The sequence below is a fragment of the Calypte anna genome, chromosome 17 (assembly GCF_003957555.1).
Source record: "Calypte anna isolate BGI_N300 chromosome 17, bCalAnn1_v1.p, whole genome shotgun sequence".
NCBI lineage: Eukaryota > Metazoa > Chordata > Aves > Apodiformes > Trochilidae > Calypte > Calypte anna.
Window position 1 is genome coordinate 5,091,781 of NC_044262.1, and position 23,197 is coordinate 5,114,977.

At 46.8% G+C, this 23,197-nt stretch overlaps 3 protein-coding genes across 3 annotated transcripts; 1 reads left to right on the forward strand and 2 right to left on the reverse strand.

Moving 5' to 3' along the window:
* Positions 1 to 3,595: 3,595 nt before the first annotated feature.
* Positions 3,596 to 9,716, forward strand: TOR1B (torsin family 1 member B). The gene is made up of 5 exons (XM_030460944.1): positions 3,596 to 3,802; positions 4,158 to 4,423; positions 6,973 to 7,148; positions 7,799 to 7,926; positions 8,031 to 9,716. The coding sequence occupies exons 1-5, from the start codon at positions 3,619 to 3,621 to the stop codon at positions 8,306 to 8,308; spliced, it is 1,032 nt and encodes a 343-aa protein (XP_030316804.1). The 5' UTR covers positions 3,596 to 3,618; the 3' UTR covers positions 8,309 to 9,716.
* Positions 9,717 to 11,708: 1,992 nt separating this feature from the next.
* On the reverse strand, positions 11,709 to 16,944 carry LOC103526386 (torsin-1A). The gene is made up of 5 exons (XM_008491452.2): positions 16,665 to 16,944; positions 16,162 to 16,427; positions 13,946 to 14,121; positions 13,740 to 13,867; positions 11,709 to 12,894 (listed from the first exon to the last, which is right to left on the reverse strand). The coding sequence occupies exons 1-5, from the start codon at positions 16,861 to 16,863 to the stop codon at positions 12,644 to 12,646; spliced, it is 1,020 nt and encodes a 339-aa protein (XP_008489674.2). The 5' UTR covers positions 16,864 to 16,944; the 3' UTR covers positions 11,709 to 12,643.
* Positions 16,945 to 18,195: 1,251 nt separating this feature from the next.
* On the reverse strand, positions 18,196 to 23,006 carry C17H9orf78 (chromosome 17 C9orf78 homolog). The gene is made up of 9 exons (XM_030461211.1): positions 22,859 to 23,006; positions 21,638 to 21,697; positions 21,459 to 21,510; positions 21,186 to 21,256; positions 20,886 to 20,963; positions 20,312 to 20,509; positions 19,719 to 19,855; positions 18,862 to 18,960; positions 18,196 to 18,356 (listed from the first exon to the last, which is right to left on the reverse strand). The coding sequence occupies exons 1-9, from the start codon at positions 22,939 to 22,941 to the stop codon at positions 18,265 to 18,267; spliced, it is 870 nt and encodes a 289-aa protein (XP_030317071.1). The 5' UTR covers positions 22,942 to 23,006; the 3' UTR covers positions 18,196 to 18,264.
* Positions 23,007 to 23,197: the final 191 nt, after the last annotated feature.

A 23,197-nucleotide genomic window follows, 5' to 3' on the forward strand; every position in this document is an offset into this window, starting at 1 on the left:
ACAGATCCCAGCTAAACAACCTCATTTCTTTATTCAAACTCTCCATCTTCCTTTGTTAGATGCCAGTCTGGTCTTGGTCCTCTGCTGAAATTGCCTCTGAGGCTCTTGATCTCCGTAAATCCTGTGTCACATCCCAAGAAATCCCGTTCCAGACCCCAAGTGGTCAGCTCTGCAGATTTGTGCTCTCTCTCTCCCCTTTTCCTCAGTTTTCAGTAAAAGTTCTGGGCTGCAAACCCAGCCTGAAACCTTTGTCTGACACCCCCTCTAGTGCTCAGCCCAGACAAATGCAGAGGAAGAGACAGCTGAGGGGGAAATCCCCAGTGGTACTAAACCATCTTTGGAAAACCAGCATTGGAGTGGATTGCAGGAGAGCTCTGTCAACATAAAACCTGCAACACCCCTGCCAGGTCCTTCCTCTCTGCAGCCTCTGAGAGTTTGCAGATGGAAAGCCCAGCAAGACCTGCTCCTTGGCAGGACAAACCCTGGGGCTTTGAGGACACCCCTCTGGAGGTGATTCACCTGGAAAAATTACCTTGGGATCATGAGCTAAGGGTCTGAACTGTGCCCACCTCCAGGCATAAAAACATGGAACACCCAAACCAAGCTTCCCAGGTGCTCAGGGCACTCACTTCCAAGAGAGATCAAAACTGAGTGTGTAGTCTGTATATTAAATAGTGTTGCTCTGTGGTTTTCCAATGAGATTTAAAAAGTAAAATGAGAATGACTTTAAAAAAAAGTTTGCTGAGAAAAATTTAAGCTGTTCCAGTGTGTCCTTCTCTTTTGCAAACACGTTTCTTGTCCTGCCCTTTTGCAACCACGTTTTTTTTTTGGGCACATCTCAAGTTATCAGGACAAAGATCTGCTCTGAGAACTTAGTTTGAATAAAGAAACTTTCTGACATCCTGTTGAGTTGCAGAGCTCCAGCCACTTGCTCCAGAAACCTCTGGGCTCTGTGCTGTTGGGTGTACAGCCCACTCTCAACTAAGCCCCAAATAAGCATCTTTATGTTCTTAGTTCATCACCAGACTAATTAGCACCTTGGTTAAGATGCAGCCAGGTTCCCCTCAGAGCTGGGGATGTGCTGCTGTCACCTGGCTCAGGTGCAGCCTCCTGAAGTGCTGCAAGATGAAGAAAATGCTGAATTTCTCATGTAAGGCAGTGACAAGAGCATCCTGAGCCAGGTTGTCAGTGGGACCCCCCAGTGGTCCTTCTCTGGGTGGTGAGGGTTTCCTTTTTAATGTCATCCTCCTTGGGGGTGGGTGTGGAATGAGAGTTACTGCCCACAGAACCTCCAGAAGGCAAGTGCTGGGCTGATCCCACAAATGATCCTGTACCCTGCTCCTCGTGGCAGTGCTGGAGCTTTTTTCCTTGCTGGTGTCTTGGTTGAAAGAGGGAAAATTCTGGAGGTGGAGCCAAGGCCAAGAGCTTAGGAAATAAATCCCACATCTTCTGGAGATGGCCAGCCCAGTGGTATCCCAGAGCTCAGCTGGGGGTTGCCTGTAATCCATGTCAAAAGAGGAGCAATTAGTGGTAGGTTGAGGTTCAAAACTTGCTGCTTCATTTCCCTCAAACAAGCAGCTTGGGATTGTTCCACCCTGTCAGAGGGGAACTAATGCATGGGCTGAAAAAAAGACTTTATGCAACCCTCTAACCAGAAACTGCTGAACCTGCCAGCTCCAAGTGTCCCTTCCCTTTGGCACGAGGTTACAAATATTGCTTCATTTCTCTGCTGGGCCACAGATTTCAAAACCAATCCTCAGCGTGCTGGAGACCTCCAGGTGGTTCAATCCATCATTTTCTAGCAGCTCTGGAGCTGGCTGCTTCCAAACAGGCTTTTTGCTGGTGCTTCAGCCCCTGAAACAGCACTCGTGGCACTTCTTTTTAAGAGATGTAGCACCAGAAACCCATTTTTCTATAAATGTGAAGCATGCTGGATGCCATTTCACCAGAATCCATCACATGGAGTGAATAAATGTCTGAAAAAAATCTTAGATCCCATCCCAGGGCTTTAAAGGGAGCAGTAGCCACAATTCCACTGGGATCCTACAAACTGCTTGGTTCCCAACAAATGCCATCAAGAGGCTGATTCATGAGTCTGCTCCTCACTCGGGTGCTCTGCTGGTTCACAGCCTGGTCATGGCTGGAGGGCAGCAAATATTTGTTGTCCCTAATGATCATCCAGCTGCAAAAAAAGAAAAAAAAAAGAGACAGGAATATTATTTTTTTACTCTTCTTTCCCCCCACTCCTCCAGATCTAAAGATGGGTTTGGAGAGAAAAGGCTTTGGGGAGAAAAGGCTTTGGCCAGCAGCTTGCTATCCAGAGAGTTCTGAGTCCAAATATTTATTCCAAAAAGCCCAGGAAACCACTTTTGCCTTCATTTTCACTCCTCCTTGAAGGGATTCAGTCTGCTCCATATCAGAGGCAGCTTTGGGGGAGTTCTGGAATAAGTAAATACACAGAAAATTCTGTGATAGAGCTCTGCAACAGTCGTGGTATGGAATAAGCAGAAAGAGACATACCTGGGTGATGAGGTTTGTTTTCCTTGCCACAGAAAGATCCCCAAACAACAGCATTTTGAAGAGGAAAACTTTCCACTTCTGTGGCGAGATGGCACTGCAAGTCCTAGCATTGCCCTAATAAATAGAATCTATTATATTATATATTATATATATATTATCACTTTATATTAATTATATATTTGTTTACACATTATACATTTTATTGTTTTTATTATATTAATGTAATATAATGTATATAATTTTTATTTTTATTATCTTATTATACTTTATATTATATATAAATATCTATGTATCTGTATCTAGATACAGATCTGTATCTAGATAGATAATTATCTATCTATAATTATATATCCATATCTAGAATTACATTTATATATCTATATTCATATTCATGTATTTTATATTTATATTATATTTATATCTATAAAGCTCCTATCACCATACTGATAAACATTCTTTGGAACCACTCCGACAGCAGAGGTAAGAACAGGAGTCAGCCTGTTGGTACCTCAGCACTTCTGTTTCCAACCAATTAAAAAAAAAAAAAATCCTCAAGACTTTGCTTGCGAGATGGGGTCTGAGCTGCCCCGAGAGACGACGGCCCTTTTCCCCTTTTTCCTTTTTCTTTTCCCTTTCTCCCTTTTTCCCTTTTCCCCTTTTTCTTTTGTCCTTTTCCCTTTCCCCTTTTCCCCCTTCTCCCCTCTTCCCCTTTTTCCCTTTCCCCCTTTTCCTCTTTTCTCCCTTTTCCCCCTTTTTCTCCCTTTTCCCCCTTTTCCCTCTTCCCCCTTTTCCCTCTCCCCCCTTTTCCCCCTTCCCCTTTTCCCCCTCTTCCCCCTTTTTCCCTTTCCCCCTTTTCCCCCTTTTCCCCCTTTACCTTCCCCTCTCCGCTAATGCCGTCACGCAGCTCCCCTAACGCCATCCCCTCAGCTGTGACGTCACCGCCATATGACGTCACAACCCTGTCCGCAAACACCACCACCACCCCCCCCGTGCCCTGCACTAAGATGGCGGCCGCGGCTTCGGTCGGGACGGGGCGGGGCGAGTACAGCCGAGGGCGGGTGGAAGCGGTGCGGGGAGCGGGCGCGGAGCGGAGCGGCCATGCCGCGGGTTCTGGGGCTGCTGTGGCTGCTGCTGCCGGGACTGGCGGCGCTGGAGCCGCTCAGCGTGGGCTTGGCCATCGGCGTCGCCTCCGCCCTCACCGGTTACCTCTCCTCCAACCCCCGCTTTTACTGCCGATACGTGGAGTGCTGCCCCGGCGCCGGGCACCGCCTCAACGCCGCCGGTACGCGGGGAGCCGGGTCCCGCAGCCCCGTCCCGGACCTCGGCCGGTAACCGATCGCTGCCCCGGGGCAGCCCCCCGGTGAGGATGGCGGTGGCTGTGCCACGCCCCGTGGCCTCGCTGAGCTGGCTGGGTGCTTGGCTAGTAACCAGCACCCATGAGTGGCCACACTGAGCTCAGCCGGTGCGTGGCTAGTGACCGGCACTGCGTAGAAGCCACGCTGTGCTCTCCTGGTGTGCGGTCACCCATTGGTGACCGTGGCACGTAAACAGCAGCCGTGGCCACCTCATCTGGTGCGTGGCCACTGACCGGGCCCCGTTGGTGGCCGTGTGACGCCGAGCTCTCCCTCTGCCCGCAGCGCTGAAGGCCCAGCTGGATGCCAAGCTCTTTGGGCAACACCTGGCCAAGGACGTGGTGCTGAAGGCGGTGACGGGCTTCAACACCAACCCCAGCCCCAAAAAGCCGCTGACCCTCTCGCTCCACGGCTGGGCCGGAACCGGCAAGAACTTCCTGAGTCAGATCCTGGCGGAACACGTCCACCCCGCAGGTCTGAGCAGTAAGTTCGTCCATCTCTTCCTGGCCACCCTGCATTTCCCCCACCAGGAGCAGGTCAAGGAGTACAAGGTGAGGAGGGACACACAAGGTGGAAGGGGTTTGGGGGGTTTCCCTGAGCGCTGAGGACTCGGGGTGCTCGGGAGAGGTGGGGAGGGAAATCGGAACAGAAAGTGAAAGGCACCAAAGTGCCGCGAAAGCCAAAGTGAGAGTGAGTTGTTTCCTGGTGCTGTCCTCATCCTGATGCCATCTGCTGATTACAGGTGGAAAGAATCCCGGCCTTAGAGCTGCAGGGGGTGGTGGGCTGGGATGAAAGGAGCTTTCTGCTTCCTGCTTCTTTTTGGTGTTTGTGGCCCAAGCAGCGCTGATAACCTCGGTACCGTGCGGGTGTTGTGGCTGTTACTGAGCTCTGCTCACAAGGCTCAGAACTTGCTGTCCCTCCCCACATGTAGGAAGCAGGCTGGAGGGGACAAGAGATAGGAGAGGGACACAGCTGGGACAGAGCTGAGCCTCCTGACCTAAGGATATTCTGCACTATATACTGTGATGCCCAGTAATAAAAATCGGGGTAAAAAAAAGAAAAAAGGGGGGGAGGGTTTGGCTTGGTGTGCAGTTTGTCAGGGGGTGAATGTCACGCCAATCCACAAAAAGGGCCGGAAAGAGGACCCAGGAAACTACAGGCCTGTCAGCCTGACCTCAGTGCCTGGCAGGGACATGGAACAGAGCATCCTCAGTGCAATCACACAGCACCTGCAGGATGGGCAAGGGATCAGACCCAGCCAGCACGGGTTTAGGAAGGGCAGGTCCTGTCTGACCAACCTGATCTCCTTTTATGATCAGGTGACCCGAGTGGTGGATGAGGGGAAGGCTGTGGATGTGGTCTGCCTGGACTTCAGCAAGGCCTTTGACACCGTCTCCCACAGCATCCTCCTGAAAAAACTATCAGCCCGTGGCTTGGACAGGAGCACCCTGTGCTGGGTTAGGAACTGGCTGGAGTGCCAGGCCCAGAGAGTGGTGCTGAACGGGGCTGCATCCAGTTGGCAGCTGGTCACTAGTGGTGTCCCCCAGGGATCAGTGTTGGGCCCAGTTCTGTTCAATATCTTCATTGATGATTTAGATGAGGGGATTGAGTCCATCATCAGCAAATTCACAGACAACACTAAGCTGGGGGGAAGTGTCGATCAACTGGAAGGCAGGAGGGCTCTGCAGAGGGACCCGGACAGACTGGAGAGTTGGGCTGATTCCAATGGGATGAGGTTCAACACGGCCAAGTGCCGGGTCCTGCACTTTGGCCACAACAACCCCATGGAGAGCTCCAGGCTGGGGACAAAGTGGCTGGAGAGCAGCCAGGCAGAAAGGGACCTGGGAGTCTGGATTGACAGGAAGCTGAACATGAGCCAGCAGTGTGCCCAGGTGGCCAAGAAGGCCAATGGCATCCTGGCCTGTATCCGGAACAGTGTGGCCAGCAGGTCCAAGGAAGTGATTCTGCCCCTGTACTCAGCCCTGGTGAGGCCACAGCTTGAGTCCTGTGTCCAGTTCTGGGCCCCCCAGTTCAGGAAGGATATCGAGGTCCTGGAGTGGGTCCAAAGGAGGGCAACCAGGCTGGTGAAGGGACTCGAGCACAGACCCTATGAGGAGAGGCTGAGAGAGCTGGGGCTGTTCAGCCTAAAGAAGAGGCGGCTCAGGGGAGACCTCATCACTCTCTACAACTCCCTGAAAGGAGGTTGGAGCCAGGGGGGGTTGGGCTCTTTTCCCAGGCAACTCTCAGCAAGACAAGAGGGCAGGGTCTCAAGTTGTGCCAGGGGAGGTTTAGGTTGGATATTAGAAAGAATTTCTTTACAGAGAGAGTGTTCAGACATTGGAATGGGCTGCCCAAGGAAGTTGTGGATTCTCCGTCCCTGGAGATATTTAAAAAGAGACTGGATGTGGCACTCAGTGCCATGGTCTAGCAACTGCAATGGTGGTTCAAGGGTTGGACTTGATGATCTCTGAGGTCCCTTCCAACCCAGCCAATTCTATGATTCTCTGATTCTTGGGTTTCCCTCTTTCCATCACCTGCCAAGCTGTCTTTATCTTGACTCATTCATTTTCTCACTTTTATTCCTTGTCCTTTCTCCCCCATCCTTTTGGGATGCCTGGTTGCTGGGTCCAGTCAACTCACCTTGCACTACACAACGAAAAAGTGTAGCCTGCAGGAGAGACTTTTCCAGTGACTTCATTCCTGACATTGCAGAATTCTGATCTTCATGTTTTATTATTTAAAGGTACCCAAAACTGATGATCTGATAGATGTGGTTTCTGTATGAAGGAGGAAACACTCCTCCATTTTTAAAAACAACAACAAAAAGTTTTCTCTTCTCCAAGACTCCTTCTCTCAGCCTGTTTTTTTCTGCCTTTTCCATACACTAAGCAGAAAGAATGAGAGTCTTGTTTGTGAGCAGGGAAAGAATTCACCTTTAAATCCAGTGTCACACGTTAAAAGGAGCAGTCACAGAATTTATGGTCCTGTTTTCAGGCAGCAGTGAGTGCATGATGCTGATATTTGAAAGGGTGTTCCTGGAGGCTGCCAAATACTTTGCAGAGACCCTAATGCTGCAGTGGGTTTCAACTTCTTCTTCCAGGAGCAACTGCAGAACTGGATTCGGGGCAACGTCAGCGCCTGCCCCTACTCTGTCTTCATTTTTGATGAGATGGACAAAATGCACCCAGGCCTCATGGATGCCATCAAGCCCTTCTTAGACTACTATGAGCAGGTTGATGGGGTATCCTACAGGAAAGCCATCTTCATCTTCCTCAGGTCTGTAGCAGCTGTTTCAGTCGTTTCAGTCAGTTAAAACAGTGTTGATAACACGCTGGTGTTTTGGCTGTTGCTGGATGCTGCTTGCATCAAGGCCACCTCTTTCCCATGCTGCCTCCAGTGAGGAGGTTGAGTTGTTGTGCAAGAGGATGGGAGAGGACACAACTGAGCTGGACTGTCCAGGGGAGTATTCAGTACTCAAATTCAGTATTTAAGTGAATAATTCAATAAGCAATAAAAACTGAGGTAGACAAAAAACGGAGGTTTGAGCTTCCAAGGTTCTTTGGTCTGACCAGGGGAGGATTTCTTTACCCCTCCTTGGGTTTTTCTTTCTCTTATCATTACCCATTAAACTCTTTATCTCAACTCACAAGTCTTCTTATTTTTTTTGTTTTTCCTGGTTTTCCCTTTCATCCCCCTGAAGTGGGAGGGAATGAGCAAGTGGCTGTGTAGGTGCTTGGCTGACAGCCAGGGTCAACCCATCACACACTGAGGGCTATTTAAAGAACTGGAGACTCTGAAAAATTTGCCTTCTGGGTTTCTGATTTGGTGATTTATTTGATACAAGGATTAGCAATATGTGTAACCAGCTATAGAAAAAAATCCTGGCTCAGTTTTTGCACCACTATGCATTTTTCTTTTATGAACAGCAATGCAGGGGGTGACTTAATTAATAAAGCAGCTCTTGACTTCTGGACAAGTGGAAAGAGGAGGGAAGAGATTCAGCTGAAAGACCTGGAGCCCATGCTGTCTGTGGGAGTCTTCAATAACAAGAACAGTAAGTAATTTTCCCTGGAAAATGGGAAATCCCTTTTACTTAGTAATACCAGGATTCATCTCTTGACCCTGCCCTCTTTTTTGTCTAATTCCCAACTCCTCCAGGTGGACTGTGGCACAGCAGCCTCATTGACAGGAACCTCATTGACTACTTTGTCCCTTTCCTACCCCTGGAGCACAAGCATGTGAAGATGTGTGTCAGGGCTGAAATGACAGCCCGTGGCCATGCTGTTGATGAGAAGATTGTTCAAGCAGTGGCTGATGAGATGACATTTTTCCCAAAGGATCAGAAAATCTACTCTGATAAAGGTTGCAAGACTGTCCAGGCCAAGCTGGATATTCAGGAGGACATTGCCATGAGCAGTAACCAAGCTGAGGGCTGATCACCCTTCAGGTCTCCAGAGCACTTCCAGAGCTTTTGGAATTCTGTGTATTTGCACTCAAGTTTTTTTTGTTTTTTTACTGTTGCAGGGACTATATTGAAAATACCAGAGTGAGCTGTGTGGGCTTTTAAGTTGTTGGTTTTTTTTTCCTTTTAATTTAACATCCCACTGTTCATCTCTGAAGTGGCTGGTATCCAAATCTTACCCTTTTAGCCTTCTTTTGATATGTAGAGAATTTCTGAATGGGTCACATATGTACCATTGGGTACAGCCTCTCCCAGTTTATTCCTGCAAGTTCTTGGATTATTAAGTACTCCTATTTCCACACAAATTAAGAAGAGAGCAGCAGACTGTGAAGCATCCTTGTTTTACAGCCAAGCATCAGAAGGACATGATTCTAATTTTATGTCTGAGCTGTGGCATCATAATCACATCTGCTACAGTCACATGGAAAGCCATGATGAAGAGCACAGTGAAATCTGTTACTAAATAGCAGGGAAAGGGTGAGGGGGTAACTGCTTGTCCCTGTGCTGCTTTTGGGGAAAAATATTTTTTTAATGTTCTTCTGACTTAGGAGGCTAAGTGAATTTGTGTGGTAACTGCAGGGTGTTTGTCTTAAGAAGAAGGATCCATCCAAGGGATCTGGAGTGGGTAATGCAATCTTCACCTTTGATAGCAGAAGTTATTTTTAATAATGTATTTTTATACTGAAGTGTAAGCAACAGCAATACAAAGCTCTTTCTAGAGGGCCACAAGAGAAGGGAGTATGGGAGCAATCAACAATCCTGTAACTCTCTAGATAAGTGTGTTTTATAGTAGTGGTTTTTAAGGATTGTGTGGAAGGGTAAATGATGGGTTAGAAAAGCTGGGAAAGATGATTTAACCTTCATCCACTTGGTAAGGCTGGGCTTTAGAACTGTATTGCAAATTTAACTCTTTAACTATCCATCAGAGTATGTAGTGCAAGACTGAAGTGCCTGTTACTTGTTGGCTGTAGTGGGTTTTTTAAATTGGTGTAAGGGGTTGGGCTATTTTTGTGCTGCAGCATCTACTCCCTTTTGTACTTAAAGCTCTAGAATTCAATACTATTATTGAGTATATCATGTTCAAATTACAAGAGAGCTTTGTATGTTAAGCTCTAAATTCAAAGTGTCAAATTGCCTTTTACAGCCCTGTGTGGAATTTGGCAAATGGTGGCCAACTTCACACTGATGCAATCTCCAGAGCCAAACATAAGCTACCCATTAACCTTGGGACATTGGACTGATGCTTTTCCTGGATAACACTTTGCCAATTAACCATCTTATTCATAGGTGTAAATGCTGCAGCCAATTTGAGTCACTCTGCCATTTTGACACACTAAATATTCCTACTGTACCATGGCTGGAATAAATCTTAAGTCACTTTTCTCTCTTGGTTTTAGTTTATGCAGTTCTAGTGAGGCAGCTGCACTGCAGCTTTCTGCTAAACTGGTTTTATTCTTAAAAATTTGTTTGTGACAATAGATAAGCAGATTAAGTGGCCTGTTGGTATGAAAGGATGTTAAGTCACCCAACAGCACAGTAAGTCATTCAGCAGTTAAATTACAGCTCAGTAGAAACAAACAACTATGAAGAAACCTTTAATATCTCTGTCTGCTCTACTTCATGGTCATTAACAGGTACCTCCTGCCAGGCACTGCAGGACAAATAAACCTCAGGTACCTTGTTCACCTACTCCTCCTCTCTGTGCTGTGTCTGGCAAGCTGTCACTGAAGGCAGCTCTTCACCTCTAACTGGCAAAGCCTTTCCTTTTATCTCCATGGGCCAGAGCATCTGCAGCCTCTCTAATGCTGGAAGAAAAGAAACTAAATCAGTGTGTAAAGAACAGCTTGATCCAAGTGAGGTCCAGCTGTTGGCCACAGCTCACACCTCACTCAACAGTCAGTTGCTCAGGCTGTTGTGAACCATCTGCCCCCTGGTAGCACAGGGGAACTCCTGACAGAGTGTAGTGCAGGTTGTGCTGTTCATCACACACACACAGCTCAGTGGTTTGGCCCTGGGTGACAGGCAGAGGAACCCCCAGGGCCAGGCTGCTGCTTTCCATCAGAAGCAGCACTCCAAACATCACTGTAGTTGAGCCCTAACCTCTGATTTTATGAGCACAGAATGAGATCTTGGGCTGTTCCCTGCTGAATTAAAGGAGCTGGGGCTTGGAGTGGACTTTGGTAAGAACAAAGACTCCAGTCTCACTGTTCAGCTCCAATCAGCTGGCCAAGGACCTGTTTCCCCCATGGGACATTTTAAGTTGTTTGATCCAGTTTCAAGTGGGCTATTAAAAAGAATAACAGCCCAAATCACCTGGTCACAGCAAGAAAGGCAGAATGAGGGGCTCAGCTTTGAAACCCTGCAGTCTAAAGGGGAGGAACAACGCCAGGAGCAAAGCCAGGAGTGATTTCAGGCACACACATTTCTTACACACAGAGAGAGATGCTGCAAGGCCACCTCTGCAGCTTTCAAGGTCTGAAGACTGAATAAACAAGCAGCCTCCACCCTTTGAACAGCATTTTTACACCCCCTGGAGGAAGCTTACAGCCAGCCAGGCCTGTGATATAATTAAATACTTAGTACCAATGTGCAATGGCACATAAAGCAGGACTGAGAGTGTAGTTAATGCTGGAAAAGCCACAAGACTGCTTGGCTGAACTGTTTCTCTTCCCTGGAATGTATCAGACAACAGTACAAGTTTATCCTTTTTGTGTCTGCTGATTTCCATTAGCCAGCCAGTTGCTATAATCAGGAGGTCAAAGGGACAGATAAATACCTGAGTTCAAAGAGTTCATTTACTGACAAATTATAGGACCGATAATTTGCATATTACACAACCTCAGAGCAGAACTGGACAGCTAAAGTCTTACTGACCCTTTTTTTGAAGAGAAAACTTCAAGATGCTGCCACTGAAAACGTGGGTGGCCAGAAGTTCATCTTTATGATACCTGTTCAACACACACAGACCTGGAAAATCCACCTCTATAAAAGCTGTGCAAGTGTCATTAGTACTGATGGTCCAGAAATGCAGTTTCCACTCTAAACTTCATTTGTTTCACTTTCACCAGGCAGTAAAGAGTCAAACCTCCTCCCCAGATCTATTCCCTTTGGATTCAAGAAAGGAGAGACCTGTATTCAACACTTCAGCCAAAAGCAGGATGCTCTTCCTCAACAAGGAGTCAGTTTGTGCAAAATCCACATCAAATCACTCAATGCAAAGAACACCAGGAGGTAGTTAATAAATACATTTCTGATGAGGAAAGTTTATTTTGAATAGAAACTGGAGTGAAAAAAGCCTCTGCAGTGCTCACATTTAGAAACAAGCCTGACACTCTTAGCAGGGACTTCAGTTGACACACAGTTTTTTTTTTTTCCAAGTGTTTTTGGATCTGTCTTCACCCCTATATCAAAGCATGCAGTATTATGTGAAGATGAAAAAGGAAAAAAATCCTGAAAGCTGGCCCCTAAATTCAACATGTGAACAGGAGAAAACCTTTTCCCATTTCCTTGGTGTATGATTTTACCTATACATGTTTCCTTACACACTGCCCTCCCTCCTGAGATCACAGCTGGCAGAGCACACTGTGAGCAGTACCTAAAAAACTCCCCAAATAGGAATCAACCACCTTGATGGGGCAGTCAAGGATTTTAACTCATTTCCTTGTAATATAAAGTCTGCTCTCTCACACCAGAGAGTTTCACATTCTTGCTTTTGCCTGCAGGAGGCTCATTTAAACCACTGTTTTGAGAAAGACAATGGTACTGCACGATGTTGGGACAAAAGACTCCAGATTTTTAAAATCAGATTCCTTCCCTTATCTTTACTGGAACCAAGCTATTCAAAGAGAAAAGATTTACCCTGTTTGTAATGAGAGGAACAACCCCACAAGCCCAATGAAGACTTTCAGAGACACAGGAACTTGATTAAAATTCTCACTATTTTCTAGAGATCATCCACATCAACCCAAAATCCAGTTAAAATCAGGTCAAAGTCTCAGTCCTTCTGTATGTGTCAACAGTCCACCAAACTGGATTGACACCTGATCCAAGAGGAGTCTTCAGTACTGTCACAGACCCCCCACCTTCAGAGCAGAGTTTGTTCTTACCTTGGCAACACAAGGACGAAGTGGTCAGGAGCCATGATTACTGACAGAATGAAAATGCAGAGGCACTGCTGCTTATTTACACACCAGTTAAAAAAAAAAATACTGTTCTGTTCTTTAAAAAGTGCTTAAAAATGAAATGTCCCGGGTTCTCCACTTTGTGATTAAGTTAAATTGGCTTCTGTGCAGGTTGTAGCAATGAAGCATTAGAAGTCATAGTAGTAATCCAGCTTTGAGTCCACAGTTTTACATCCTTTATCTGAATAAATTCTCTCCTCTCTGGGAAAGTAGGTCATTTCATCAGCTATTCTGCTTAAAATGTCCTCATCCACAGTATAGCCACGTGACTCAATCTCAACCCTGACACACATTTTCACATGTTTGTATTCCAGGGGCAGGAAGGGAACAAAGTAGTCAATGAGATTTCTGTCAATCAAGGTGCTGTGCCAAAAGCCACCTACAAAAGGAAAGAAAAGGGGTTTGCTTAATTGCTCTAGTTAAACACTACCTGTAAGAATTCACCTCTGGTTTTAGTGCCCTATAATGCACGAGTCCAAATATAAATAAACCCAACTACAAGTCCCTTCTCCCAGTATTTTGTGCTTTAAGTTTTGGACAGAAACATCTGTGGTCTGTTGGAACTGAATGAATGAATTCTGACTGAATGCACTGAAGCCTTGCTCCCCAGGTGCTAGTCTCATATTTTCCCTTCTATCACCTAGAAAAGAACAGATTTTCTCTCCATCAGCCCTCTCAAAACAGTTTTGCTTTTGGAGTTGGCAAACTAATTCCAATGCTTATTTTAGGGCATAATTATGTTAAAACCCTTTTTCAAGAGCTGGGGGAGGAAACCTAGGAAAAACTGGACTACCCACAGCAGGGCAGGAATGTCAGCTTATTGCTCCTAAATAGATGCCTGAAAGCTTTTAACAGAGAGCAAGACAGGTTAAGTGGGCTGGGGGCTAAGGTTGTGGCTTCTCTTTAATAAAGCTTCTTGGTTAAAGATTTTTCAGATCCTGCAGTACCTTGCCTTCTACTGTTGGGATTTCTGTTTGTTTTCCCTTTAGCCCATTACTATGTCAATAAGGACACAGTGCAGACTTCCCTCAGCCTACTCAGTCCAATAGGCAGCAAACCTGTTGGCAGCCAAGGTGCACACAGGGCTCCTTCACTTTAATCCCAAAAAGCCACCTACAGGCTCTCAAACTGCATCATGGCTGCAAACTGGAGGCCACATCAAGTAGAAACCACAGCTGTAAAAATGCAGCCCATCTCCTCAAAAGCAATCACAGTTTTACTCACTGTTTTTGTTGTTGAAGACTGACACAGACAGTGCATTTTGCACATCTGGGAGCTGTATATCTTCCCTTGTCCTCCCATTTCTCCAGAAGTCCAGTGCCACCTCTGTTATCTTTTCAGCTCCTGCATTGCTAAGTGAAGAGAACACAAAGGTTGTGGCTGCAGGTAAAAAGGGTACAGAACAACAAACCTGAGAAGCCACTTCTTACCTGAGGAAGATGAAGATGGATTGTCTGTAAGACACCCCATCCAGAAGCTCATAGTAATCCAGGAATGGTTTGATGGCATCAATGAGCCCTGCATGCATTTTATCCATTTCATCAAATATGAAAAGTGATCTGGGACAGATGCTCACATTCCCCCGAATCCACGACTGCAATTGGTCCTGAGTGGCATTAAAACAGAAAGAGTTTGAGTTGAAAAGGCAGAAAACAGCATTTCTGCTGCCTGTCCTGAAAGAGTAATTTCAGTTGGGTCATTTTAACACCTATGGCTTCTTGAGTAAAAGAGGGTTAAAGGCTATAAATGAAACTTTGCCAAAATCTCTGGTACTGAACAAAAAAAATAAAATAAACTGAGACAACATGAGACAGGATGGACCAAGCAGGAAACCTCCTGGAGAGCAGTGATATTCCTGTAAACATAACCAAAAAATGAAGTGCACAGTAGGACCAAGGAACAACAAAGCAAAGTCCTAACAAGGAAAATCATTACTTTGGTTTAAACATCCTTAGATGTCAAAGTTACAAACACTGTTAAATTTGCTACCTGAACAGCACCACTGAGAAATTGCACCTGCAGAAGAGAATTAAATTCTCAGCTCTATGTTTTACTCACTCAGAAGCTAAACAAAGGCAATTACAAACCCTTCTAACATCACAATATTGTTCAGAAGGGCTAAGGTTTATTATTCTCTCACTTAAGTGTTGCATTTTTCTCAAGAAATCAAGATCAATAATGAAGTAATCAGAAAAAAAAAAGGGTGATCTGTTGGCACGTTAATGAGAAGCAACTGTTCTGACCACCTTTAATGATTCATCCTTTTTTTTTTCTTTTAAATTCATTGTTTTCTCAGTTCCTGAACTACAGAGGCAGCACAGGAAGAGCCCATTTTATTTTAAAAAAGCTCAGCTGCCAGAAGAGTAAAAGTATGGTGTAGAGGAGCAAGCAAGTATTTCCTCTATTTAAAAATAAGGTTTAAAGACTACCCAGTTCTCATTTTTAACTGTGCAAACTGAATATAAACATCCAGTACTACAAAAGACAGTGGTGCTCATTCAAACCATGCTGTTCACATTGTCAGAACAAAAAAAACCCCACAAACCCAGAAAATATGCATGTGAGCTACTGCTCCACGATTGCCACCTTCCCACAGAACTGTGCTGACACCAAACTGGCAGAACAATTCCAAACACATTTGCTCATACCCTTCTCACAACAAGAGTATTTTGCCCTTCTGTTTAACACCCACACACACAAAAAAATAAATAAACTGCTCTCTGTACAGCAAGACTGAAAAGTCCACCCATGCCTCAGAGACCAAGTTTCAGCTTGCCAGGGTACCTGATGCACATGGAGGCCACCAGATGCTTCCCCAGCATCACGAATTATCAGTTTCAGTAAAAAAAAAAACCACTTTACATTCACCAAAAAATTAGTCCTGATGGATGTTAGGATTTACCCAGTTCCACACAAACCACTCCAAAACTGGCAAAGGTTAAATTTTACTTCATAAAACAACAGCCAGCCTTCTAGCACTGCCCGTGGCCATAATGTTGCCCGTAACCAAAACACAAACCAACAGAGTCAGTTTATGCGGTGCTTTATTCAGGGCCCGGGAAGCCTGAGGACTAGCGTCCAAAGTCAGGGTTCCAAAGACTCTCATTTTTGGTTCAGCTTTTATACTTTTTTCATTACAGGCCACGTACAGAGTTACATAAATTTTAGTCACAAACTGTCACATAGATCATGCAGATAACAATAGACAAACAGTCACATAGATCTTACAAATAACAATAGATAGTCATCTCTTAAACTGTAAATCCACGGTTTACCATTTCAGCTGTCATTACCACCTGGCCCACCACCTGGATACAATATTTTATCTTGCTCTTGGTACATGGCATCAGTTTGCTTAACTATTCTCCTTTTGATTAATGTTTTTGCTGATGGGGTCAACACACTCCTTATTCTCCTTTGATCATTGTTCTTGTAAGGGTTAGCTCATTCTTAACTAGTTACTTATTTCCAGAGTTTTAGTCTACCCGAGCCCCTTCTAACTCTTAATTTGTCCATTTTAAAATTTTACAACCAATATTATTTTATTTCTACTATAAACTGCAACAATAACATTTATTTATTTATAAAATCCCCGGAGCACCAGAGCTGTTCCCCCCCCTCCATGGCTCCCACCTCACGCTCTTACCTTGTAGGTGTTGATTTCCTGAGCGTGGGGGAAATGTAAAGTGGCCACGAACTGATGGACATATTTACTCTGCAGACCTCTTTTATAAATGCTTTCGGCGATTATCTTACTGACGAAGTTTTTCCCCGTCCCTGTCCACCCGTGCAAGGAAAGGGCGAGAGGTTTTTTGGCGTTGCTGTTGTTCAAGAAGCCCTTCACGGCCTTCACCACCACCTTCTTCACCAGGTGCTGCCCGAACAGCTTCTTGTCCAAATTCTCCTGCAGAGCTGAACAGGGACACCAACACCATCAACAAAAGAGGAAGGAAAACCCCAGTGGTTTTTCTCTCTTTCCAGGAGGGTTCCGCATCCTCCATGGGCCCGCGGGGCAAAGGCCGCCGGAGCTGGAGAAGGCGCCGCGGGGAAGCTCCCGGGGCTCTGCCACCCCCATTTCCCTCCTGCCACCCCTTCCATGTCCTCCCTCATCCCACCCCGGCTCCTCCTCAACTCCCCCCGGTCCCGCACCGGCGGCGGCTCGCCGGTCGTGCAGCTGAAGGCAACACTCCCTGAAGTAGCAGTAAAGGCGCGGGTAGGAGATGATGCCGGTAATGGCCGAAGCGGCGGCGCCCGCGATCGCCAAGCCTAAGCTGATGGGCTCCACGGCGCTCGCCGGCCGGAGGAGCGGCAGCAGCGCCAGCCCCAGAGCCGCTCTCAGCAGCTTCATGGCCGGCACGGCCCCGGCCCCGCCACCGCTTCCGCCCCGCAAAGCAACGTCTGTTCCGCTGCCGCCATCTTGGGTGCGGGCAGAGGCGGGGCCGCAGCTGAGGGCGGCCGCCATCTTGGGAGGGAAGGGACGGGCTTAGCGAAATGGCGGCCTCGTGTGGCTGAGCTGGGGCAATACAGCACGGCTGGACAAGGGGGGCTGAGGGGCTCCAGAGGGAAGGGGCCCTGGGGGTGTCCTGAGGGAAGGGGGCCTGGGGGTGTCCTGAGGGAAGGGGGCCTGGGGGTCTCCAGGGGGAATGGAGCCTTGGGGGTGCCCAGCAGGAAGGGGGTCTGGGGGTCTCTGGGGGTAACACCACCCCAGACCTGTGAGGGGGCAAAAGGCTCAAAGGCAAACCCGAGCATTTAGCTGGCCAAGAGACATTTTTCCTTTTCTGAAAAAAAAAACCCACAACACACAAATAAACAGTAAAACCTGGGGCTATCCCCCCCCTCCCTGGAGCTTCCACTCCCAAGAGAAGGGACACAGAACACTTGCACAGCCCTTGTGCAGCCACAGGACAGCACCAAGCACCACGTCCACTACAAGGAAAAACATTATTTGCAGTCACTTTAAAAACACTTTTATTATTTTCAAGTTTCAAATCCTGAAGTTCTCCCATGTAACACCTCCCAGCAGACACCCCCCTGCCACACCAACCCTGTTCTCAGAGCGGAGATTTTTTCCTCCCAACCTCAACCAATTCTCTTCCCCTTCCCAGCCCAACTCAAAGGCAGTGAACTGCTACAGGAATAAGCCTACAGGGAGAAAGAGAGAGAAAACACCACAGAAGAAAATATAAAATCCCTGACGTTGTGTTTTCTGCTGTTATTTCTTGCCAAACCACCATTTCTCCCACAGCACTTTGAAGCCAGGCTGAGGAGCAGCAGCACCAAACACTGCTGCAGGATCTGTCACACTCTCTACCCAGGAAAGGCCCTTGGGGATAAAAAAGGAAGGCTCTGACAAAGTTAAGATTCAATCCCACCAGTTTTAAACCTTCCCTTTATATTTACAAGGTAAACAGCACTGCTGCTTTTAATTTTTTTTTTTTTTTTGGTATTTTTTAAGATGGTGAAAAATCTGTAAAAACAAGGTTTTCTCACTAAAAAAATGCCAACGAGAGCTCACATTCTTAAAAAAGAAATTTTATAACTGAAAATAAGTTATATACAAGATTTTTTCTGACCAACGAGTTCACAATCACCTAACAAACTGATTCACTACTAGATCACAAGAAAAGCTTTGTAGGTAACACCAGGTTGTGAAGGTAGCAACTCTCCCCAACTCCATTTCAGGTCACTGTCACAAAATCCTTTATTAGTGGAAAAAAGGAACAACTGCAAAGACTTTACTCCACCTTCCTCAGTATCTCCTATTCATCTTCTTGAATTTCTCATAGTGATAATCATCTGTGGCTTTTTCATTGAGTGGACGCTTGCGATTTGGAGGGGACCCTTCAACAGAAAGAGAAAGAAGTATTAATTCCTGTCCTTTCATCTTTTGGACTTTCTTACAGTGATAATAATCTTTTTCACTGGCTGGATTTTTGCAGTTTGAATCCTTCAAAAGAAACAGCAGGAAATATTTCCTTGCCCTTCCACAAAAGGCATTTTCTTAACTCCAGCACTTCCCTCATGCAGCCCCTTGGTTCCTGCTTTGCCCAAAGGTTCCTGTTTTGCCTTGCACCCCCTGCTACTCCAGCTTCACCAAACCCTTGCCAGCCAGCTCTGGCAACATATTTTGGGTGTCACCTTTGCTACTCCACCCCTGGGCACCCCTAAAGATGCCCTCCATCCAGAGGGCTTCATCTGTGACCTACTAGGAGTACAAGTGCATCAGCCTTCCATGGACAGAACTGTTGCCCCACTATCTCAGGGCATCAGAAGAAAAGAAGTTCTAGATCATTCCCCTGGAGAGTTCTGGTGTCACTCCTGGAGGGATTTCAGGTCAGGATCTTACTCTCAGGTTCTGGCCTCTCCGTGTCCCCCACTCTCAGTGGACGAGGCTTTGGCTCTTCTTTGTTCCTTCTCACTGGTGCATTTAGCTCCTCATGATAAACTGGAAGAAGGAAAAACATCAGATAAGGAATATTATCTGGAGCAGTGTTATTCAGGCAGATGTATTTCTATGGCATTTGTTCCAACTTATCTTTAGCAGAAACAACAGAAGCTCAGAACAAGCCGTCTTGTAATAATTTTCCATGCATAATCAACAGAAGTAAGATGGGAAACAGCAAATTTCAGCTGCACCATTTCATCAAAAGTGGCCCAGAGACTCTTCATTTCCTTCAGAACACAGAAACCTGACTCCCCATCACCCCTGGAAGCATGGTTAGGCACAGCAGAAGGGCTCCTGTCCTCCAGATGGCTGTGGAATGAGGGCTCCCGGAAATTAATTCCCATCTCCTGTCTAGCAAAGTTTGCTCGACCACCTGCCTGCTTTGGCAGCTCACAAAACTGATTATCTAAATTATAAACCAGAATTTAGAAGTGCAGACGAGGCAGGCACTTTCAGCACATGCCCAAAACACAACTTCAAGAAAAAACCTTGAAATTTATAAGGCAGTGTCAGCTGGGAGTTCAAGAGCAGAAAGTCAAGCCTTGAGTAGTATGTTCCCCCCTTTCTTGCTGATGGATATAAGAAAAAAACCCAAGCCAGATGGGGTCTGTGTGACCATCCCTGAAAAAGGAATCAGGCAGCTGCTTGTGCTGATACATGAGCTAATTTCTCCTGCATCAGACTCTGTCCCAACTGACTGCTTTTCTTCAGCAAAGGAGAGGGTCACACCTGGGTCAGAAGAGCTACATGAGACTTACATCTGTTGTGCTGGACATAGTTAACAGCCATGTTGGTGGGAACAAAGGAAGTTTCACTGTCTTTCTTTTTGTTCTGCTGCTCTGCCAACAACTTGGCCTTGGCCTCTTCAGTCGAGATGATGTTTTTTATTTTTGCACTAGAAGAAAAACAGAAAAAAAAAATACTCCTTCCCATTTAGAAAGAGGAGTAGGCACAGAAGTGCAAAGTGGATGGAATTTGGGGATAATAATAGCACTGCTGTAGTGCTATTTTGAGAGAGGAGGCAGTGTTATAGAGGAGGCAGTGTTATAGAAACAGATGCTTTGTTTCAAAAGGGAAGAGTCCCTCCTCTCTCCCTTTAGTGCAGCCCTTAAACTGATCCTCCAGAAAGCTGCTAGATTCAAAAACAAAAAATCTTTTCCCAGAGCTCATACACTGGAGCTGCACTGGAGCCCCACAGCTGTGCCAGATACTGTGCTGATCCGGAACAAGGCTCAATCCCATCCCAAGCCAAACTGCAGCTGTATAATCCACCTGGATCACTGCTCTGCCAACCAACAGCTCCTCATCCTGGCAATTCAGACCATAACAAACAGATCTGTGAAGCACATACTCAATTCCTAGGTCCACTTCAGGAATGCCACTCAACATCTGGTTAGAGAGCATCTCTTCAGTCTTCTTTGCAGAGGAGACACGAATGTTCTCTGGCAGCTCATACAGAGAGTCCTCAGCATTCTTAAGCTTCACCTTCTGCTCCTCATTCTCCACAATTCCCTTTCTCTTCTTCAGCTCAGTCTCAATGTACTTCATCCTAAAAAGCAGCACACGAGGGAAACACACCATTTAACTCTTTTTTTTCCTGTACTTTGTCACAGAACTGCATCGCTGTCCTGAGAGCTAGGAGAGAGGACAGAATCTCCAAAAACTCCAAGAAGCAGCTGTTCAAGAAACAACCAAATCCTACACAAAGCTCTTTCACAACCAGCAGGGAAGGATCCCACTGGTATTTAATGCCAAGCTGGAATTCTCAAATCTGGTGAAAGAGAAAGCAGAAATTTTGGTCAGAACTGGGAAGGCACTCAGGGACTACACAGCAACCAAGACAGAAAAAAATAAAAGGTAGAAACCTTGTGAGGGGGCCCCTAACCCTGAATTCAACACCCCAGACACACTGCAGCACAACTTACATGTCAGCATCTTCATCCCTCCTGTTGGTTTCAGCTGAGAAGGAAGTTCCTAAGTTCAGATCTTCCTCTTCATTAATCCTAAATGGAAACCACAATGTTTACACTTTTTTGTTTGTTTTGCTTTGGTTTTTTTCCTGTTTGGTTTGTCTGGGTTTTTTTGCTAGATTTAACAAGCTAGGGTTAACAGTAACTGGCCAAACTGCATTATGTTAAACTCTTCAAAGCAACACCTCTGGGAACTTCATTACTGTCATTTAGTACAAGTCCAAAAAGAGACCCTCAGAGCTCATACCCACCCACCTGTCCTTGCCTCTTTCCTTCAGCTTCTTCATGTCCACCATTCCCCCAGATTTTATCTTAAATGGGTCATCCTGTAAAATGAGAAACAACAAGAAACCCTCAAGTTCCCTCGAGGTGAACATTAGCCACCAAAATCTGGCTAAAAACACAGAAAACATTTAAATCCTGAGCTGGGACATCAGGCCAGACTCACACGGTGATGGGCTGGCCCAGGCTGATGTTTTCACATCACAATTTCTGAGTGCTGAGGTGATGAAAGGGTCCAGCACTTACCACAAGCGTGGCTTCTTCTTGGAGCTTCTCTCCCACAAGCAGAGCTACAGCACTAGGCAAGCAGATAAAGTAAATAAAATTCAGTGGGAAGAAACATATTACCAACAATGCTGCATTTCTTTATACTCTAAAGCTAGCAGATGGTCTCTCCTACAGCATTCCTATGAAATTGTCCTTACCTCACCCCATTGGGTCGTTTTCTGAGGCTCTGAACTTCTTTGGCTTCCTCAAGTTTTAACCTGAAGAAAAAAATATTTGACTTAGGACTTGATGTTCATTAATGAACTTGGGTTTTTTTGCTGTTAACATACAACTTTCTAGACAGAACTTGTCCCTAAATTCCTGCTTATCAGTGTTCACTTTTCTGGTGACAAATTAGACAGATATCTTCCATTTTACTTTATTCAAGCAATTTCATTTATTTGAGGAATCAGGGAAAGAAAAAAATCAAACACATGGCACCTGCTGGATGTGCCCCTTCAAAATGCTTTCCCTCAGCTGAGGAAAACAGCACTCAAACACTGAAAGGCTATTTAAGAAGAACCAACTCAGGAAGAAGGACCCAAGGACCACTGGGTTTAGCCCACTAAGCTCTCCAGACAAGATTCTCCTCACGTCAAAAGTGGCACAAAGGAAGAAAACAACAATCAGTTCTCTGGAGATGGGGGAACAACCAAAGCCCTCAATTTACAGCACAATGAGCAGGAGGTGAAGTGAGTACACTCGGTTGTCAAGATCCATCAGTACCCGAGTGACTCAGGAGAAAGTTTGGGGTAACTCCAAACACCGAGGGTGTCCCCAGAGTCCCAGAAAGGTTTGCACTGGGAGACACCCCACACATCACCCGGTTCCACCCCCCTGCTATAGGGGCTGCCCTACATCCTTCATTTCCCCAGATATTTACACTTATTTTTCACCACGTCTTTCACTCCCCTTATTAACCCCGTGTCTTTCACTTTCACGACCCACGCGGGGGTTTTCTGGGGTAAAACAGCCACAAAACGGTAACAAAGCCCCCGCGCTGCCTCCGGCGGACACCTCCCGGAGGAGGAGCGGGGGGGTCTCTGCGGAGCACACCCCGCATCTCCGGACCCCTCCATGGGACCGGCCCTCGTCCCGCCTCGGCGGGGACCCCCGGGGAGGGCTGTACCGGGGATGACGTCACGGCGTGTGTGTGGGACACAACGTGACGCAATAACGTGACGACAGCACGGTGTGACGCGACCAAGCCGTAATACAGCGGTGCAACGCGAGCATAACGATATAACGACATGTCACGATAGCGTGACGTGACCACACGCACACCGGCGGGGAGTCCCATCCCCGACCGCCGCAGCACCGGGACAGCACGCCCCGGAACCGCTGGGCCCAACCGGGCTGTCCGCCGGTTCCCGACCCACCTGACCTCCTCAGCCACCTGCTCGTCCTCCTCCTCCTCCTCGTCCTCCTCCCTCCGCCGCCGGAAGGACTTCTTGCTCGCCATGGCCGCTCAGCCGCTCAGCCCCGCCGCTCCGCTTCGCACCGGGCGCGTCGCACGGCGATGACGCCACAACCCCGCGACGAAGCCGGGAGGCCCCGCCCGGCCGCCAGCACCGGGGTCGGGCAGGACGCGGGGGCCGCGCTCCCTCCGAGAGCCGGCAGGGCTGACACCTTCCCCCGTGCCCTGCCGGGCTCTCTCTGCCGTTCATCCCCCCCCCCCCCAGTGATGGCTTTTAAACGCTCCCCGTGTGTTATTGTCC

Coding starts and splice junctions, on each gene's coding strand:
- TOR1B (XM_030460944.1), top strand. CDS start 3,619: ATGCCGCGGGTTCTGGGGCTGCTGTGGCTGCTGCTGCCGGGACTGGCG. Junction 3,803..4,157: donor GCACCGCCTCAACGCCGCCG/GTACGCGGGGAG, acceptor CTCTGCCCGCAG/CGCTGAAGGCCCAGCTGGAT. Junction 7,149..7,798: donor GCCATCTTCATCTTCCTCAG/GTCTGTAGCAGC, acceptor TTTTATGAACAG/CAATGCAGGGGGTGACTTAA.
- LOC103526386 (XM_008491452.2), bottom strand. CDS start 16,863: ATGAAGCTGCTGAGAGCGGCTCTGGGGCTGGCGCTGCTGCCGCTCCTC. Junction 16,428..16,664: donor CGACCGGCGAGCCGCCGCCG/GTGCGGGACCGG, acceptor GTCCCTGTTCAG/CTCTGCAGGAGAATTTGGAC. Junction 12,895..13,739: donor AGTCTTCAACAACAAAAACA/GTGAGTAAAACT, acceptor TTCCTTTTGTAG/GTGGCTTTTGGCACAGCACC.
- C17H9orf78 (XM_030461211.1), bottom strand. CDS start 22,941: ATGGCGAGCAAGAAGTCCTTCCGGCGGCGGAGGGAGGAGGACGAGGAG. Junction 21,511..21,637: donor AAACGACCCAATGGGGTGAG/GTAAGGACAATT, acceptor CTGCTTGCCTAG/TGCTGTAGCTCTGCTTGTGG. Junction 20,964..21,185: donor AAGGAAAGAGGCAAGGACAG/GTGGGTGGGTAT, acceptor GTTTCCATTTAG/GATTAATGAAGAGGAAGATC.